The sequence below is a fragment of the Pogona vitticeps genome, chromosome 1, assembly GCF_051106095.1.
Source record: "Pogona vitticeps strain Pit_001003342236 chromosome 1, PviZW2.1, whole genome shotgun sequence".
Classification (NCBI taxonomy): domain Eukaryota; kingdom Metazoa; phylum Chordata; class Lepidosauria; order Squamata; family Agamidae; genus Pogona; species Pogona vitticeps.
In genome coordinates this window covers 243,649,538-243,669,480 of record NC_135783.1, presented here as the reverse complement: position 1 = coordinate 243,669,480, position 19,943 = coordinate 243,649,538, and the positions used below count along the sequence as shown (strand labels likewise).

The 19,943-nt window shown below is 43.7% G+C and overlaps 1 protein-coding gene across 2 annotated transcripts in view; it reads right to left on the bottom strand.

Annotated features, from left to right (window-relative positions):
* LOC110078205 (unconventional myosin-X) overlaps positions 1-19,943 on the bottom strand; it is a 108,290-nt gene that overhangs the window by 59,369 nt on the left and 28,978 nt on the right. The window contains exons 4-8 of one of the 2 annotated variants that reach the window (XM_020792088.3): positions 6,388-6,575; positions 6,078-6,212; positions 4,805-4,929; positions 4,016-4,029; positions 2,644-2,728 (exon numbers count right to left, since the gene is read on the bottom strand). In XM_020792088.3, the coding sequence (XP_020647747.3) occupies positions 2,644-2,728; positions 4,016-4,029; positions 4,805-4,929; positions 6,078-6,212; positions 6,388-6,575 (547 nt within the window). Of the gene's footprint in view, positions 1-2,643; positions 3,846-4,015; positions 4,030-4,804; positions 4,930-6,077; positions 6,213-6,387; positions 6,576-19,943 lie in introns of those variants that run through there. The other variant, XM_078383479.1, reaches the window with a different exon arrangement.

Here is a 19,943-nt window from a genome sequence, read left to right as displayed (position 1 = left end):
AAATCCAAAATATCAAAATATCAATTAACAAAACATAATAAATCATAAATAATAAATAGAAAAAGAAGAGAAAAGTAATTTAAATTAAATTAGATGCTGGCAGGAGGGAAGGCCTTGACATAAAGCCATGTTTTTAATTGAGTTTTGAATGTACCCAGCGAAGGGGCCGCGCGAATCTCAGGAGGGAGATTGTTCCAAAGGCGAGGAGCCACCGCCGAGAAGGCCCGGTTTCTTGTCTTCTCTCTCCGGGCCTCCCTCGGCGTCAGGCTCCTCAGCCTCACCTCCTGGCTCGCGCGGGTGGTTCGGGTAGAACTTGGTGGGTGAAGGCCTTCCGCCAAGTATCGAGGTCCCAAACCGTTTAGGGCCTTATAAGTGAGCATTAAGACTTTGAAGTCGATACGGAAACAAATGGGCAGCCAGTGCAGTCTAGCCAGGATGGGAGAGATGTGATGATATTTTCTCCCTCCGGTGAGGAGTCTGGCTGCTGCATTCTGCACCATCTGAAGTTTCCGTATCAGCCTCAAAGGTAGCCCCACGTAGAGCGCGTTGCAGTGATCTAATCTTGAGATTACGAGTGTGTGTACTAAGGTAGTGAGGGCCCCCGTGTCGAGGTAGGGCCGTAGCCGGGCAATCCGCCAGAGGTGGAAGTAGGCGGAGCGGATGACCGACGTCACCTTTGTTTCCATGGTGAGCGTCGGGTCCAAGTGTATGCCCAAGCTGCGGACCCCACTCACCGGGGCCAAGGTCGCCCCCCCAAAGGAGAGAGGGCCAACCAGGCCACCAACTACGGGGGGCCCCACCCTCAGTTTCTCAAAGGAAAGGTGACAAATAAAAATAATCAATCAATGAGTCAGTCAGTCAAGCCACCCATCCACTAAGAGAATGCTAGTGAGGAGACTTCATTCACTAAACCTAAGATGAGACACTTCTAGTCCATCATCTAAGCACTCTGGACCAGGTTTGCTGGGGTCTTGATAAAAGTTGTGGCATAAATCTAACTGAACACTTGTGGTGAATCCATGATTTTTGATACTATTTGGCAGGTACTGAAAAGCTTTTAGGGTTTAGGGTGGGAGGTGCAAGAGGGATATTGCAGTCCTCTTGCTTGCATGCATAGAAGTTTGTTGCTCAACCAATTGTGGTTGTTGCCTGCATTTGTTAACCAGGTCATATCGGTCCTTCCATCACCAGTAACACTTTTTCCGTCTTTCCCTATGTTTCCCGTATCAGAAATAAAAGTCGTTCCATAAAATCCAGTCCAAGCAGAAGCTGGCATGGGAAAGAGTGAACATCTCATAAGGCTGCCTTTTGGGGTTACTTAAAAGCCTTCATGCATGTTCACAAACAGTTCTAATACTGTTCTGTTTCTAATGTGTGTGGTGGGGTTTTTTTAAATGAACTTATGACTATGCTTAATGTGGCATGTAATGAGTAAAACAGCTGCTGCTAATTTGATGTGCCCTAGAAATGCACTTATCTGAACAAGCATTGTGAAGAAAAGATGGGTCACTTTAAACAGAACACTAGTTAGCTCAGTAGAGGGAAAGTGGATGAGAAGATATACCTGAAAAAACATGGCAATTAATTCCGTTCCTCCAAGGAAGAAAAGGTTGACAGGGAAAACATGCAGGACTTGTGGGGAATGTGGGTAGGCAGAGAGATCAAACTGTACAGTGCTCAGTTAGGGAAATTTTATACCAGACTTATGTAAGCAAACAAATTTATTTTTTTTTTAAAAAAAGAAGTACACTGCTCTGAGAAGTCATTAAAAAACTGGTCCTGTCCAAGGGGGTAAAAGGTAAAGGTAAAGGTTCCCCTTGACAATTTTTGTCCAGTCATGTTCGACTCTAGGGGGCGGTGCTCATCCCCGTTTCCAAGCCACAAAGCCAGCTTTTGTCCGTAGACAATATTCCGTGATCACATGGCCAGTGCGACTTAGACACGGAACGCTGTTACCTTCCCACCGAAGTGGTCCCTATTTATCTACTTGCATTTGCATGCTTTCGAACCGCTAGGTTGGCGGGAACTGGGACAAGCGACGGGCGCTCACTCCGTCACGTGGATTCGATCTTATGACTGCTTGGTCTTCTGACCCTGCAGCACAGGCTTCTGCGGTTTAGCCCGCAGCGCCACCACATCCAAGGGGGTAGTTCTCTGAAAATGGGTCACCATTTCAAGGCGAACAAAGCTGTCTCCTGCAAGTTGAATGAGTAGGACCCAAACAAAGACTCTGAGACAAGTAAACCAGGTCTCCCAGGTTCTCTATAAGGTGTAGCAAATGCAACAGATGATTGAAATATGCCTTCCGAAATCAGTTCTAAACCTTGCATAAAATCATAAAAGCAATGGCCATTTCAAACTAGAATTCTGAGCTCACTGAACTATCGGCAAAGGCACTCTACATTTGCTATCATTCCTAGCAATTGGTCATGCTAGCTAGGAATGATGGAAGCTGAAATCCAGCTACATTTGGCAGGTCACAGGCTCCCCAACATCGCCATGAATGTGTACATCTTTGTCCCTCTACATTCTGAAAAATTAGCCCTACTTTCTGAATACTTTTTGCAAGGCAAGCTTACTAGTACAAAGCGAAGCTGGCTATCCTCAATGAACAGAAAGAAATGACTTTGCAGATCCTTTTACCTTTTTGCTCCCCACTGACACCGGCTAATAGAGCATAGAAGATATGGTAATTGCGTTCTCCTGGGTTCTGGTGAACAACTCTGTTCTGAAAACAAAGAAGAATGGCAAGCAGATGATGTCAAACCAACTCACAAGCTAGTAGGCCATGAAGCCCCCAGGACTTCACATTTCAAGAGGTTTTGTATTTGCTGGAAATACTGCTTGGGCAAAAATTTATAAAAGTTATTTATATTATAATTCCTGGAATCCCCCAGTCAACTGCCATGCTGGCTGAGGAGTTCTGTGCATTGTAGTCCAAAAGGGTTGATTATTTCTGTCTTATTGTTCCATTTTATTGTATTGTTTTGCTTTGTATTGTATTGTATTATTGTACTGTGTAAACCACCTAGAGTGGCCTGGATTGCCAGATGGGCAGTATAATAAACAATAAAATAAAGCAAAATAAAACAAACAAACAAATAAACAAAAGGGTAATTTTTAAGCTCTCTTCTTGAGTAACTGGTGAGGAATGAAGATTTTCTTCACTGCATTTTTCTGCCATTTAATCAGGTTTTCCCCCCAAATAGCTCTCCCCAGATGTGGCAGACCATAACTCCTCCAACGGATTGACCATTCAACAAGACACTGTGTTGCCTTCTTTCTGCCTTAGAAACAAAGAAATGGCTACTTCGGATCTTGAGAAGCTAGCCAGTCCATGTTCTCAGAAAGCAGCCTCCCTTCCTCCTCTTTCAGTACTATATAAAACACATTTCAACATTCAGGCGCAATGGCACAAAATTGAGCATTTATTAATGGATAAAGAAAAATGCTCCACATTCACCGAGGTAATATGATTCTGGGACTAAAAGCATGCACACTGTAAGAAACACAGGATTATTTTTGAGCTGTCAAAGTGTTACAGGAACATATTTTAAAACCCAAAGAGACACAGAGTATTTGGTGTGGACACAGCTGCCATTCCAAATAAGCAGAGTGCCTTCTAATACCAAAACTACGACAATCACCACCCTTTGCTGACTACATCACTTCCGAATATACATCACTTCCATTCTCGAATATACATCACTTCCATTTCAACTGTACACACTGGCAGAGTGTATTAGCGCACACCAACGTATCCTAATTTTTAGCCCTGCTGGGCAGGGCTCAGCTTCTTTCTCTTGCAACTTCTCCCCCACATGCATGTGGGCACACGGGGTTCTGTTGTGGCTGGAACCAAAGGGGCTGCACAAAGGAGGAGGAAAGCTGCACAGAGGGAGGCAGAGTCGCACATGCCTTAGCAGGATCCTTCGTGCACACCCCTCATCTGGCCACAGACTACTACAGACCACAAATCGAAGTGGGAGATCTGGGAGACCACAATTTTACTCACCTTCTCCAATAAATCTGAATAGCAAGTTATGGAGAACACCAATATTAAGGCAACCCCTAAGCAGACACCACATCTTGAACAGATTTTCTGATTTTGACATAGAAATGGATTCAACTCCCAAGAGCTCCCCCATGTTATTATGGGTGGACTCACTCTTGGATTCTAAAGGTTTAGACTAGAGATGGGTACAAAGCTAAAAACAAATCAGGAATTTCATCAAAAATTGCTAATTTGTTGGTTTGGATGATCAAAACTGGAGAACCCGAATTTTCCCAAGTCAACAAATTTTTCGGTGATTTATAAACCTCCTAGTTCATTGCCCCCCCCACAGCCTGCCTCTGCCCTCTTCCCACTGCCCCTTCTCCTTCCCACTACCCCTGTTGCCTCCCTACCTTTTCCTGCCACTGCCTCCTCTTCCTTGGCTGGAGCCGTCTGTGCACGTCCCCGCCTCTCATCTGGTAAGCGGGGTTATGCACAGCTGGCGCAGGGCCATCTTAAAAAGAACTCCCCCACTGAATTGACAACTTGATTCATGGTTTGTTCGGGGGGGGGGAATCATAACTTCGTGGTTCTTCTCTAGTTTAGATTTAAGAGAACAGCACTTTGTTGTAACAGAAACCTCAGTCAGAATGGGATGGAAGATGAGGAGTCGCCTTGTGTGACATGGATGCTCATTACAACATTTGCTGTGGACACCCACAATGCTGTGGCTTCTCTCCTTCCTTAATGCAGTTGTTACTTGGGCCATGCTATGAGAACTGTGGTGAAATTGCCAAATGAGAAGGATACAGTCAGTGACTCTCCCTCCTTGGATATGGCCATGCTGGGAAAAATGCAACTGGATGAATTTGCCAAAGCGACTTGAATTGTTGTTATAGACGGTCTTGGCGTTTCCAAAGGCTTCCAGGATTGGGCTACGAAGGAAAGAAGAAAAGTGAATTGGCAGATATGTTTGGTATGTACTTTAGGGTAATTTTATGTGCATTTTGTCATTTTGCGTGAGACTGGAATTCCTTATTGAGGGAACCATTCAGATGATGAAAACTGGACCTCTCTTCTAAGAAATACAAACAAAAGTTATTAAGGTTATATAAGGAAAGACCCGAGGAACTTGAACATGTATAAATAATGCCTGGTCAGTCAGAAGCTTAGCTATTTCTTCCTCTTCCCTATGACCTGTAGAAGCAAGATTAAACAAATATAAGCAAATGTTTCTAATTTGCATAATTTAGTACAATCCACCTGTTCCTTAGCAGAGATTTCTGCCCCACTTATACATGGAGAGCACCTGAGAAAATGAGGCATGGGAACACTCAGTATTAGTTGCTAACTGTATATGTAATTCTAAAAGCCTAAAATCCTGGCTCTGGACACAGAGACTTGATCTTCAGGGGCATGCCCAAACAGTTCTCCTTTTAGTGCTTCTAACCTGATATTTCGACACTTCCTCTCCCGGCAGATGAAAGGTACCTGCGGGCAGCCAGTGAGGCTTAAAGAATTCCCTTGCAGACAGATTTCCCTTGCTGAGTGAGGTAATACTGCAAGAGGAAAAGGATCCTGCCCTTCTCTACAACACTTTTCACAGAGTACAGGGTCCAGGTGGAAGGACAGAAAGCTACAAATAAAGCCAGTCACCTTCAGATGCTGCAGCTCACCTGACAAGTGGCATCATCTGTCCCTGAGCTTGGAAATGTTACTTTTTTAGACTACAGTTCCTAAAATGCCTCAGCCAGCACAGCCATGGTCATGCTGGCTGGGGAATTACTAGACTTATAGTCCAAAAAACCCCAGTAATGGCCAGGATCCCACTGATGTTTGCATAAGAGCTGTGTAAATGGCCATGGCTAATAGAAGCTAAATTATGAGGCGTTGGGGGTATCTCAAGTGTGTGGCTGATCATGTTACTGATTGCACAACTGAGATGCACCCCAACACCTCACCAATTAGTCACCATTAGTCACAGCAACTTATTCAGATCTCACATGAACACCAATAGGATTCTGGTCAATTTACCGAGCCCTGACCAATGCAACATGAATCATCTGTAAAATGTGACATGTACCTGCTCTCCATGATGGCCTCTTCTACATGTGTGCTCTTCTCTGATGCAGGGCCACCCAGTGAAGTTTGGCTCATGGCTGAGAGAAATTTCAACAGCAACTTGGTGCTCTCAGTCTTTCCGGCTCCACTTTCTCCACTGTTTAAAGGAAAGCCCATACATTCTGCTCAGGACAAGACCAGCCACAGGGAACAACAACAGTCTGAATGGTGGGTTTGAGAGAACAGCCCTGATGCCATGCATGCGGCTATTTGCAGAGGGGGTGTGAGGGTTGGGGAGGAGCTTGCTGTGGAAGACACCCTCCTTCCCTTACCTGATGAGAATACATTGGCTGTCATGGCGCCTCCACAAGCAACTATAGCACTCACTGGCAGTGGCAAAAATGTGGGGAGGCAACTCGCCCAAGCAGTGCTGTCGGTACAGATTAATGGCAGCCTCATCATACAAACCAGCAATGGGCTTGTATGGATTCACAGACACCAAGATGGATCCAATGTTTGTCTGCAAATAAAGGGAAGAAAAGCCAAAAAAGGAAAATGGTTGTATTTTTCCTTTAATACATGACACCCCAGAAGAAAGTAAGATGTACAAAATCAGCAGAGGCACTGAAAGCTAGTCAGGACAGGATTAAGACATATTAAGGCCGCTAGCCGCATCATGTTTAGGAGGACCAATAGCGTTACCCACCATTTGCAGGAGGGGTACATTTACAACCTTAAACTAAGGTCGTAGGTGTAACTTCCTTGGCTTGAACACAAATATGACATTAAGGCTAGCTGAAGGGAATCATTGTCTCTGAGGTAGTCCTAGAAATCAGAAGGCAGCCACAGAATTTAATGTAATGTTTAATGTGAACACTTATCACTGAAACTATAACATTTCAATTCACTTAAGTAGCCAAGCCAGACCTGTGAATACCACTCAGCATCTCTAGAGAGGCCCACATGGTTTGGCTCAAAGGTCTCAAAATGCTATCTTAAAAATCCTCTGGAACTCTTGAGTTCTTGATGGCCAATCTTTAAGTCAAGGATCAGAAGGACAAGCAAAAAAAATAAAATAAAAATAAATTTGGCCCATTTTCTCATTGACTAGACAGCAGTCATAGCAAAAGAGAGTTCCATGTAGCTCAAATATTAATCAATCAATCAATCAATCAATCAATCAATCAATCAATCAATCAATCAATCAATCAATCAATCAATTAATTATATTTATATCCCACCTATCTGGTCAATTACGACCACTCTAGGCGGCTAGAGGCCTACCCCATTCCTGCCCCACTTTTCAAATCCTGTTACTTATTTAAACAACAATGGTGCATACATTTAAGAAAAGGATCTGACAAATCCACCAGAACTCAAGCCAGAATGAATAAATGGTAACTTTTCAGCACTGACCCTGCTATACCTGAAGCAACTCCATCAGTCTATATGAGGCAATATCAGTTGCTTTTTAACCCAGTCAGATTTGATCCCATCTTATTATGCCATATCTTACAAGTGTGATACTTCTACCCTCAGTGATCTTCTGGACTACAAATTCCACCATCACTTTCTACGAGTTATGCTGGGTGGGACTGATGGGAGTTGTAGATCAAAATATCTGGAAGGCCAAAGGTCGCCACCCCTGGAATATAAGCACAAGCGCACACAATTCCACATGATCTGCAGAGATTTCATTCCTACTCTGTCTAATAGGAGGCTGTCAAGCAGCTTGGGAAAGGCAAAAAGGAAAGCAGGCCTAACTTTATGCCATATCAAAGTACTGTACAGAGTTCCACTTGTTTTTACTCAGGTACGCCAAAGACTCCTGCTCCTTGGGGAGCTGAATTGCTCGATCATCCATTTAGAAAGGCGATTCTGTAAGAACCATTGTTTGTCACTAGAGGGCAATGCTCCACCTTCCACCAAAAGGTTTTAAGCACTATCTTGCAGATACCCTAGTCAGTGCATCGCCATCTTGAGGATGAAGACACATGCAGTCCAAAAAGAGAGTTGATAATTAGATTTTCTGAGATCAAGTATCACAAATGAATGCTCAACTGGCACTCAGAAAGGGCAAGTGCTAAAGGCTGATTTCCCAGTACCATGGGGTTTGGTACCCCACTGGAGAGAAAGGGGAAAGAAAACAGTAAAAAGGGAAGAAAGAGAAAACACCAAAGAATAAATAGGATCATTTCTCTAAATCTACAAAACGTAAAGTCTTAGTTTTGTGTCATGCTCAAAGGATAGCTAACATGAAGCGGATGGAGAAGCAGCCATGTATTTCCTAGCTTTTATAATATCTTACTGTATTCTCATTGGCTGAATTCTGACAGAAAAAAGGGCATCAAGAATGGGGAGCCTCTTTCAGCTCAAGGGTCAGATTCAGTACCAGAGACGTCCTGTGGAAGACCACCTTCATGGTGGGTAGGGCCAAAGGCAAAATAACACCAGTACCAGCCTATTTTAGCTTAGAGCTCTTAATACAGTAAGTAAAGGCTTTTCAATCTTTCAGAACAGAGAAAACTTTATAGAATAACTGGGAAATCACCAAAGCATGATGTCATAGGCAAGACGGAACAACCATCTGCAGAGCCCAGGGGATCAGAATTCGACCTTAAGTAGCCTGGATTGAGCTTCAGAGCCCAGAATCCTCACTTCTGCTCTTCATTATCATACCCTCATATGGAGACTCTCATGTTATTCATAAATATCGGTGGCACACAGCTATTCTTGGTTGGTAGAGTGATTTGTCTGGTTAACTCCAATAACAATCAATGGTCTGGTTGGCTAATTAAGTATGCAACCCCTGAATGGTCAGAATCCAACTTCTTAGAGGGACAAATGATGTTCAGTCACCTGAGATGAAGCAATAACAGGCTTGTAATGCTCTTAGATGTCCCGGGTTTCATGCATGCTACACTGATTGGCTTAGCATATGTCTACCCTACGCCAACAGGTGTAAGCAGCCTATTGGATCCCATTAGTGATAGAGATCAAGAATTACTATTAATCTCATAAATTGGGAATTTGTGTTATTCAGATGACCAGAGTACAATCATTGACTCTGATGAAGAGAAGCACGGCATTTGATTGATTGATTGATTGATTGATTGATTGATTGATTGATTGATTGATTGATTGATTGATTGATTGATTGATTGATTGATTGATTGATTGGATTTCTATCCTGCCCATCTAGACCAAAGGTCTACTCTGGACATATCGGGAACAGTACAAGCAATGAGAAAATATCTCTCAATGCAATTCAGTCCAAATATACTTTTCCTTTTCACAGTCCAGCTCTTGAAAATAAGAAAGAAAGAAAATTAGTCCTGCATGAAGTCGGGAGTATACCTGTGGATGTCATCCAGAGGTTTTCAATTCATTCCAACCTCTGGAGAAACAATTCATTCCTAAAAGCCAATTGTGTTTTTTAAATTCTTAGCAACATGATAAAATACGGTAACTGAAACCCAGGCAAACTATTAAATCCATATTCAAGACTTGGCTTGAGGAAGAAGCAAAATCTGTGGCTGAAACTGGTATTTTTTTAATACTCTTCTCGCAGTCCCAGCGTGCTGGTCTAAATAACCCCATCTCTTATGATTTTGGAAGCTAAGCTGGGTTGGGCTTTGTTAGTAATTCAGAAGGAAAGTACAGTACCAGGTAATACCCAGGGATGGGGATTTGAGTAAAATCAGACTTAAGTCATACCAGTGACTTGAAGTGGACTCAACTTGGTGTGTGTGTGTGTGTGTGTGTGTTTTAATGACTCCCAACTCAGCTTGTGACTTGGACCCCACCCACCCCTCCCTTTTTTTCTAGGGAAAAGAGCTTGTTTTTAATAGGGACTCAGACTTGGGGTTTGAGACTCAGGACTTGGTACCAAATACACAGACTCTGACTTGGGATTCAGACCCAAAGACATGCCTGTTACATACAGCACTGATGTTACCTGTCTGTCATGGGTTTGGAGGGAAAGTTCCATCCTATGGGGAGTGGAAGGCGGGACATCAGGAGGAGGGGCTGTACTGTATATATATGTGTGATGCCTGTGTGGTAAAAGGGAGATGCTGAGGGACACTGGGATGTGACGAAGCAGCAGCTGGGAAGAAGAAGCTGTTGTGGGAGTCAGTGTGTCAGACAGGGTACTTCTGTGTGTCAGAGTACCAACCTGATAGGTTCAGGTGTCTGTTGGTTAGCCAGAACTGATAGGTTCAGGGTCTGTGCTTCAAGTTAAGGGTTCTGTGTGAACCAAACTGTGTGTATGTATGAGTGAGAATAAGCCACGTTACTTTATCCTATTCACCTGATTGTTTTATTTTTCCCTGTGTGTATTTAAATAAACCTAATTCTTTTTATTGTTCAAAAATCCATCCCTGGTCTGTGTGACTTCTTACAGGGAATGGTTGGTGGCAGCTTAGTAACTGTGTGGCAGATCCCAGTAGGTCTGGGTTTGTCACATTGATTGGTGTCCAGCGTGTGGGATACGACTGGTCCAGTTGTCCAGTGGTCCAGCAAAGCCTTGGCAAGTGTGCCCAGAGCAAGGGGGGTCTAGTCAGGGACAGTCTGAGGCGCGTAGGTAATCTTCTAGGTGTACCTCACGGGGAGGTGCGCTAGTAGAAGAACGTGCCAACTGGGGAGACTTAGATTAAGGTGCTCTGAGGCAGCCTAGTTTTGGCGGGAAAAAAGCTGAGGCAAAACTGCCTAGTAACAGTGAGCTAGCTTGCCAGCTGAGAGGCCCAGCAGAGGGGGGTAGGCTCTGACTCGATACTGTTGCAAGTTTAGTGCTGAAGAACAGCAGCAATCTCTAGGGAGAGCTGGTTCTGAGGCAAGAAGGAAAAAAGTGGTCGTTTTATTTTGAGGCTTGACTTTTAAAGCAGCCGGTTCTGGGGGGGGATTATGCCCTTGACTCGAAGCCAAGTGGCAGACATGAGTGAAGTGAAAGACCCCCAGATTGACCAAGGTTCTGAGGATGAATTTGGCTCAGTGCAAGGTGACAGCACAGGAGAGCAGGACCCAGAACTCAGGAAAATACTCCTAGCCCAACAGCATGAACTGAGGGTGAGGGAAATGGAGGAAAGATTAGAGAGAGAAAGAAGGGAGGAAAGGGAGAAACAAAGGCAATTTGAACTAGAGAGAGAGAGAGAGAAAATTGCTCTGGAAAAAGAAAGAATGGTGTTTGAATTAAGAAAACTGGAACTGATGAACCAGAACAATAATAACAATAGGGATTCTGAGGGAGGCCAATTGTCTAAAGCTGACCTGAAGAAATTCCCTGTGTACCACAAGGGAGATTGTCCTGAGGTGTTCTTTTCCTTAGTGGAAAGAGCGTTTGTGGACTTCTCAGTGAGGGAAACTGAGAAGATGACCATCATGCGATCTTTAATCAGTGGTAGCCTGGCTGAGGTCTATGCCGAGATGCCTGAGGAACTGATGAAAGATTTTGCAGAGTTTAAAAAACTGGTGTTTGCAAGACATGGGATAAATGCGGAGCAGCTGAGACAAAGATTCAGGTCCCTCACCAAAAAGCCAGAGCAGACTTTTACCCAAGTGGGGGCCCAATTGGTGAGGCTGCTTGAGAAATGGCTATCGCAGGAGGGAACAGAGACCTATGAGCAGCTTAAAGACTTGATAGCGCTGGAACAGTTCTATTCAGTCCTGCATGGGGAATTGAAATTCCAGGTGAGGGAAAGGAAACCGAAATCTGTGGCAGCAGCCGCAGAGATCGCCGATTTTATTTCCCAAATAAGAAAGCCCTTGGGTGAGGGGAAATCTGTAGGTAAACCCAAAGAAACCTACAGCAAGTACTCTCAGGGACCAGGGAAAAGCCAGCAAGGGGGAGGGGCCCATGGTGAAGGGAAGCCCTCAGACATGAAACCAAGACCTCAGATTTTGGAGGGAAAACCAAAACAAGATGAGAGAGAATCAAAATACACCAGAAAATGTTATTTCTGTCAGGGAAAGGGTCATCTAATCTCAGAGTGTGAGAAATTAAAGCAGCTAAAAGGAATGGTGCCTCAGAATTCTAGTGGGACCAAGCCAAAAGCTGTGTTCTGTGTCCAGAAAGAGCAAGGCTCAGTCTCACTGAGGGAGCCTGTTGCCATGGCTACTCAGTCTGGAACAGCTACCTCTGCTGATCAGGCTGAGGAAAATGGTCCTCTTGTGGAGGTAAAGCGCTGCTTGCTGATAAAAACAGATTCTCAGTTGTTTGAGACAGCAGGGGTGGACGTAGGAATACTTGACCGTCAGTATAGGGGGCTGCGGGACACTTGTTCCCAGGTAACCCTGTGCCATCCAGATATCATCCCTAGGGAGTTTATAATCCCAAATGAGAGCATGAAGGTGGCAGGGATTGAGGGGCAGGTAATCTCTCTGCCAGTAGCAGAGGTACCTGTCAACTTCCAAGGCTGGAGGGGAGTTTGGCGGCTAGCGATTTCATCGACTCTGCCAGCAGCCGTGCTCGTGGGAAATGACCTGGCTGAACATGTGAAACGGGTGCTAGTGATTACACGCTCACAAGCCACCACAGGGACAGTTCAGGGGGGTAATGATGAGCCAGAGACGGAGGCAGAGGGGAGTTCAGAAGCTGTGGTGGAAACCTTAACCACAGACAGCAGATTTGGACAGGAGCAAAAGGCAGACGCCACTCTCCAAAAGTGTTTTGAACAGGTGACTGACGCCCAGCTAACACCTGAAACCCCAGTGAGATTTCTGGAGAAAAAGGGGATTTTATATAGAGAAACCTTGAGGAATATCTCAAAAGGGGGAGATGGGATCAGAAGTCAGCTGGTGGTACCTGAAAAGTATCGCCCCATGATCTTACAAAGGGGTCACTCTGACATGTCTGCTGCACACTTAGGGGTGAAAGGGCCCCTTGATTTGATCAAACAAAATTGGGAGCAGATCACCCAGGATGACCCACAAGACGTTGTGACATACATAGACACCTTGATGAATGACCTAAAGAGAAATCTAGAGCTGGCAGCAGAAAACCTGCAAGCTCAGAAGGTCAGACAGAAAACATGGTATGACCACAAAGCTAGAGAGAGGCACTTTGACCCAGGGGAGGAAGTGCTTTGGCTTAGGCCCTGCAGAGAGAATAAACTGCAGCTCAAATGGGCAGGACCATATAGGGTCATTTCCAAGATGTCAGACCTGAACTACCTAATAGAGCAGGAGGAGAACCAGGCAAGGAGGGTGGTTCATGTGAATGCCCTAAAACCCTACTACAGAGGGGAACAGAGGGTTTTATTCGCGATAAAAGCAGCTGAGAGTGAGGAAGCTGAATTACCCTTCTGGGAGGGTAGAGGGGAAGTAAAATACAACCCAGAGGAGGTAAAGATCAGTCCTGCACTCACCCAAGACCAGCAGCAAGAACTAAAAATGCTGCTTAGTAAATATCAACAGGTGTTTTCCAACAAGCCGGGGATAGTGAAGGGAGTGATGCATCGGATCCACACAGGGGATGCACCCCCGCAGGCAGTATCCCCATACCGAGTAACGGGACCCTATAGGGACAAGGTGCGGAAGGAGCTGGACGAGATGCTTAGGGAGAACATAATCGTCCCCTCTTCTAGCCCTTGGTCCTCTCCGATAGTCCTTGTGGACAAGCCTGATGGGAGCATTAGGTTTTGTGTTGATTACAGGAAATTAAACCGTGTAACCACTCCTGATGCCTACCCAATGCCCAGGCTAGACAACCTGATTGAAACCATAGGGGGTTGTCGGTTCATCTCATCATTGGACCTGGTAAAGGGATATTGGCAATTAAGAATTGATCCCAGGGATCAAGAAAAGACTGCCTTTTGCAGCCCTTTTGGTCTCTATGAGTTTCGAGTCCTGAGCTTTGGTCTCAGAAATGCACCAGCCACATTCCAAAGGCTGATGGACCAGACCTTGGCAGGGCTCAGTGACTTTACAGTGGCCTACATTGACGACATAGGGATCTTCAGTAATACCTGGGAAGATCACCTGTTACACCTGGAGTTAGTGCTGCAGAGGTTAAGTGCAGCAGGGCTAACAGTAAAGGCCAGCAAGTGTCAGCTGGGTAGCCCAGAAATAAAATACTTGGGTCACATGGTAGGGGGAGGAATGATAAAACCCCTGGAGGCCAAAATAGAAGCTGTTCGTGATTGGCCTAGACCCAACACCAAGAAAAAAGTCAAATCATTTCTTGGGTTGGTGGGCTACTACAGAAAGTTCATCCCGAGGTTTAGCGAGATTGCGGCTCCGCTGACCGATCTGACGAGGAAGAAGGCTGATGACTGCATCCCGTGGACCAGCGACTGTGAGGCGGCGTTCCAGAGGTTGAAGGAGGCGTTAATCAACTATCCAGTCCTGCGGGCTCCAGACTTCGACCGGGAGTTCATCATCTACACAGATGCGTCTAACAGCGGCGTAGGAGCAGTTCTGTGCCAGGAGGATGAGAATGGTGACCAGCATCCAGTGTCCTACCTGAGTAGGAAACTTCAAAAAGGTGAGAGACATTTGGCAACCGTGGAGAAGGAGTGTTTGGCCATAGTCTACGCGATCCAGAAGGCCAAGCCTTACATCTGGGGAAGACATTTTATTCTGTGTACTGACCATTCACCATTGCAATGGTTAAAGACAATGAAAACCCACAATAGCAAACTTATGAGGTGGGCTTTAAATCTACAGGACTATGACTTTGAAGTGAAGGTGGTCAGAGGGTCAGTGAACTGTGTTGCTGACGCCTTATCAAGAAGACCTGAAGAATGAAGACGGCGAAAGAACATGGACTATGTGTATATAATGATGACAAAAAGTTAAATGTACCTGGTTTTGAATTTGGTTTGTAAGAATAAAGGTAAATGGATGTATTGTATATGGTAAATGTTTAAATGCCTAATTGCTATGGTTAACTTAGAATGTAAGTGTAAGTAAGTATAATATGGTATGTATAAATGTTGTTGTGTATTTTATACAGGTTGTTTTTTGGTGAAAAGCACGTTAGCTTTCCCCCTACAAAACAACTTATAAAGAGGGGAGGTGTTACATACAGCACTGATGTTACCTGTCTGTCATGGGTTTGGAGGGAAAGTTCCATCCTATGGGGAGTGGAAGGCGGGACATCAGGAGGAGGGGCTGTACTGTATATATATGTGTGATGCCTGTGTGGTAAAAGGGAGATGCTGAGGGACACTGGGATGTGACGAAGCAGCAGCTGGGAAGAAGAAGCTGTTGTGGGAGTCAGTGTGTCAGACAGGGTACTTCTGTGTGTCAGAGTACCAACCTGATAGGTTCAGGTGTCTGTTGGTTAGCCAGAACTGATAGGTTCAGGGTCTGTGCTTCAAGTTAAGGGTTCTGTGTGAACCAAACTGTGTGTATGTATGAGTGAGAATAAGCCACGTTACTTTATCCTATTCACCTGATTGTTTTATTTTTCCCTGTGTGTATTTAAATAAACCTAATTCTTTTTATTGTTCAAAAATCCATCCCTGGTCTGTGTGACTTCTTACAGGGAATGGTTGGTGGCAGCTTAGTAACTGTGTGGCAGATCCCAGTAGGTCTGGGTTTGTCACAATGCCAACATCCCTGGTAATACCAGGGATCCCCAGGTAAAACTAGGAAAGAATCTGGCCTGAAACTCTAGAGAGCTCCAGAGTCAACAGTATGTAGGATAGCTCTCCGTGCCAATGGCCTGACTCAGGATAAGGCAGCTTCTTTGGCTCCCAGAGCAGCCGTATGGAAGATGTTTAATCCTTTCTTTCAGGGACAGGTTTTCTATCAAAACCTCTCGCCATTGTTTTGCCCCGAGGGAGAAAAACATATGGGGATATATATACATTTCCCCGCCTCCTCCATCAGTGGGGCAAAACATATATTTTGAAACAAGGGCAATCACAGATTTCTTACATGGCCCCCAGAACGATGGTGAGCTCATTGGTTTCCTTCTGGCAAAGATGAGGAATACCTGGCAGTTTCTGAATACAACCAAGGCTATTAGATAGAGGATGGATGGGGATCCATCATCCATCAGACAAGGATCAATGTTTTTAAGGGGAGATTGCGCTTTGAAAGGAAAGTTAAAGCACTGAGACTCTTTAGACAAAAAAAGGGGGGGAAGCTAAGAGGGTACATTGTGGCTCTCTAAAAATATATGGAGGGAGGCAGCTATTAGAGGAAAGAGAGAAGTGCTGCTTAGAGGACAGTATCTAAGACTACTAGAACAAATTATTTTGCAAGGTACCCATTAACAAAATGCAAGACAGGTCAAGAACACTTTGCCTTCTTATCTCGAGAATCAAGTTTTAGAAGAATCTCCCTAGAGAGCCTCAGAGAGCAGAACATTTGTATCCATTTCTCAGCAGAGGTATGAATTTTTGAGGGATCCTGGACAAGTGCACGACACGCTTTTGTTTTACCCTAAGTCTCACCAGCAGCTTATCAGAGTATAGCAAAAAGCACTGGCCCCACCTTTCTTCCGCAGGGGTAGACATAATCACAATTAGAAGTTAGGCAGAAAGGAAAAGAGTATTTGATTGGGAAAGTAACGTTTGTGCCACTCTCAGTGTTTTTTAGCTGCTTCTCAACACAGAAGGGCAACATCACTCCACTCAATTGCTCAAGGATAAGATGGAGCATTCCTACTGAACTTTTATCTGAAGGAACAGACCATCAGTATGCAGTGTCAGCAGACTCTCCCAACAGAGGAGGAGTATCATTGCATGTAGGTGAGCAGAACCCATCCCCTAGCAGGCTTCCATTGGCTGGATGATGCTGGGGAGCAGGGACAAACTCTCCAGTGCCATCAGAATTCCAGTTGAGGCACCAGATGGAGCTTTTCCATGTGGGAAAGAGGGTAGAGAAGTGAAGTCTCAGTCAATGATTGCATACACTGAATAAGAGTGGCCAGCTTTACTCTTCCTCCTTCTACACCAAAATGAAGTACTGTACAGTCGTGCCCCACTTAACGATTACCCCATATAACAACGAATCCACTTCACGACGATGTTTTTGCAATTGCAATTGTGATCGCAAAACAATGTTTTAATGGGTTTTTTTCGCCTTGCGATGATCGGTTTCCTGCTTCGGGAAGCGATTCTTCGCATTATGACGATCAAAACAGCTGATCGTCGGGTTTTCAAAATGGCTGTCGGCTGCTCAAAATGGCTCCCCGCTGTTTTTAGGAGGCATTTTTCACTTAACAGGCACCCAAAAATGGCCGCCGTATGGAGGATCTTCGCTGGACGAGCAGGTATTCAGCCCATTGGAACCGATTGAACAGTTTTCAATGCATTTCAATGGGCTTTTTTATTTCGCTTGACGACATTTTTGCTCTACAGTGATTTCGCTGGAACGAATTAACGTCACCAAATGAGGCACCACTGTATTGCACTGCTTTCTGAAGTTTCCAGCAGCCTATGTCATCATTATCAAACATTTGGGAATCAGTAATCCTTGTTAATCTACAGCTGGTGCCACGTAGTGATTAACACACCAGACAAGAACTTACAGGATCCAGCTTCAAGTCCTTGCTGAGCCATTACCTGGGCTTGTCAATTTCTTTCCCTCTGACCTACCCACAGTATTATTGTGAAGATAAAATGGCCAAGATGGCGCTATACATCACCTTGTCCTCACCAGGGGAAAGGTGGGATATAAATATAAACAATAAGTTAATACCTTCTAATGGTCTAGCCTCTGCCCAACTCTAGTCTACAACACAAACACATGAGAAAGAATGGCTGATCACTAGTAAGTATCTGAAGTAGCACAGCAACTGTGACTGCTTTACCTCAGAAAAGCACAGGTGAAAAAATACCAGACGGTTCCCAATGCTTATTGTGAGTGACAGTATGTCTTCCACATTTCAGATAGCAGTTCTTCCTTGGGGAAAAAAAAGAGGCTTAAATGTGTGTGTGGTTTTTTTTTTAAAAAATCTGTTTAGCTTTCTATAATCTCTCCCCCCTAAGGAAGGGCTAAGACCTGAAATGTGTCAGGATTTACAGTCTTTCAAGAGCAAATCTTTCTCTAGTTTCCGAGGCTCCTTTTCAAAAGCCTAGATGCATACATCCCTCTGCCGAAATCTCCCAGGCCGCAATCTGTAATATGTGGACCGTGACAGTCAATATAGAGGGTTGTCACAAGGATTACTGAATACCAAACCTGCCTTTATAAGATACTTGAAACTGCTACTCCCTCTCTTTCTAATTGTCTCTTGCAATATTTAAAAAAAACAAGGTATGATATAATACATTATATTGTATTGCTGCCTGGCAAAGATGAAGAAACAAACAACACAATGATATCACATCATTACATATTCTCACTACAGGGTCATCCGTTTGAAACCATCAGCATTCTGGAACCATTGGATTTGACAAAAGGTTGTAGGAATAACAGTCTAAAACATCTAGAGGCCCAAAGGTTTTTTTTTCCACCACTGTAATAAACATGGGAATCATCTTAAATACTTGAAGGGCTGTCATGTGGAAGATAGAGTGTGTTTGTTTTGTCTGGCTTCAAAAAAAAAAAAAAAAGATTTCGGCTAAACATCAGGAAGAACTTCTGAATCGAACTGTTAGTGGAACAGGCTAGCTTAGAAGATGGTGGACTCCTTTTTTAAAATCCTTTTTCTAATTTGAATGGTCATCTTTCTCGCCATCTTTGGGGAAAAAATTATTCTATCTTTTAATTATGCAAATTATGTTATGTTTGTGATATGTTATTTGTTTAATTTTTTAGTGTGTGTTGTAAGCCGCCTAGAGTGGTCACAATTGACTAGACAGGCGGGGTAGAAATGAAATGAAATGAAATGAAATGAAATGAAATGAAATAAATAAATAAATAAATAAATAAATAAATAAATAAATAAATAAATAAATAAATCAATCAATCAATCAATCAATCAATCAATCTGTCCTGGATGCTTTAGCTGGGATTTTTCTTCTCTGACAGGGGATGGAGTCAGTGTATCTTGAGAGACCCTTGTACAGCTATAAGATTCTATGTTGCAAGAAAGCCAGAATAAAGAGTATGGAGTTGACAACACTCCATTTCATGTCTAGTACAATACTCAGATGACAGTATGCCAAGTGTTCTGAACACACTCACAACCACACAGTCCTAGGTAATGCTGCTTATTATTATTATTATTATTATTATTATTATTATTATTATTATTATTATTATTATTATTATTATTATTATTATTATTATTATTATTATTATTATATTTATATTTATATTTATATTTATATTTATATTTTTATTTTTATTTTTATTTTTATTTATTTATTTATTTACTTACTTACTTACTTACTTACTTACTTACTTACTTACTTTCTTTCTTTTTCCTACAGCAGAAAGAAGAGGAAGCAAGCCAAGGAGGATAAGGGTAGACAGCTGAAATGCAGGCATATTTAAGAGGATAACAGATTATATGGTCGGAGTTGTAAAGAGCTCTTTGCCAAAAAAAGAGAGCCTGAGCGGCTACAGGAGAGAGACAGAACTGGGTGCAGAGAGTAGAAGGAGAAGTATGTTGCCACCAGACAGCAAGATTCATTGCTATGCAAAACAGACTTCATAAGTTCCTTGCCTGCCCAAAATGGAGAAGATGCTTCCTAGAAACCGGGTCACTTAATTGATCATTTACTGGAATACAGGATGCATATGGTCCTGTTGCCTAAGCAACCGTTGCTATGCAACACAGCCTAAGATCTACACTTTAGTATCAGAATTTGAAGATACTTGTGCACAGGTAAGGAAGAGGAGAGAGCGTGTCTCTTGTCCTTTCCTGCGTGCCCAGGTAATCTCGTAAACGCTTTGCTAACATTGGGTTTCTTGCTTCTCTTTACCTTCCAACATGGGTACTAAACAGGGGGGAGAAATAGGAAGTCTAATACCTTTGGTGTACACA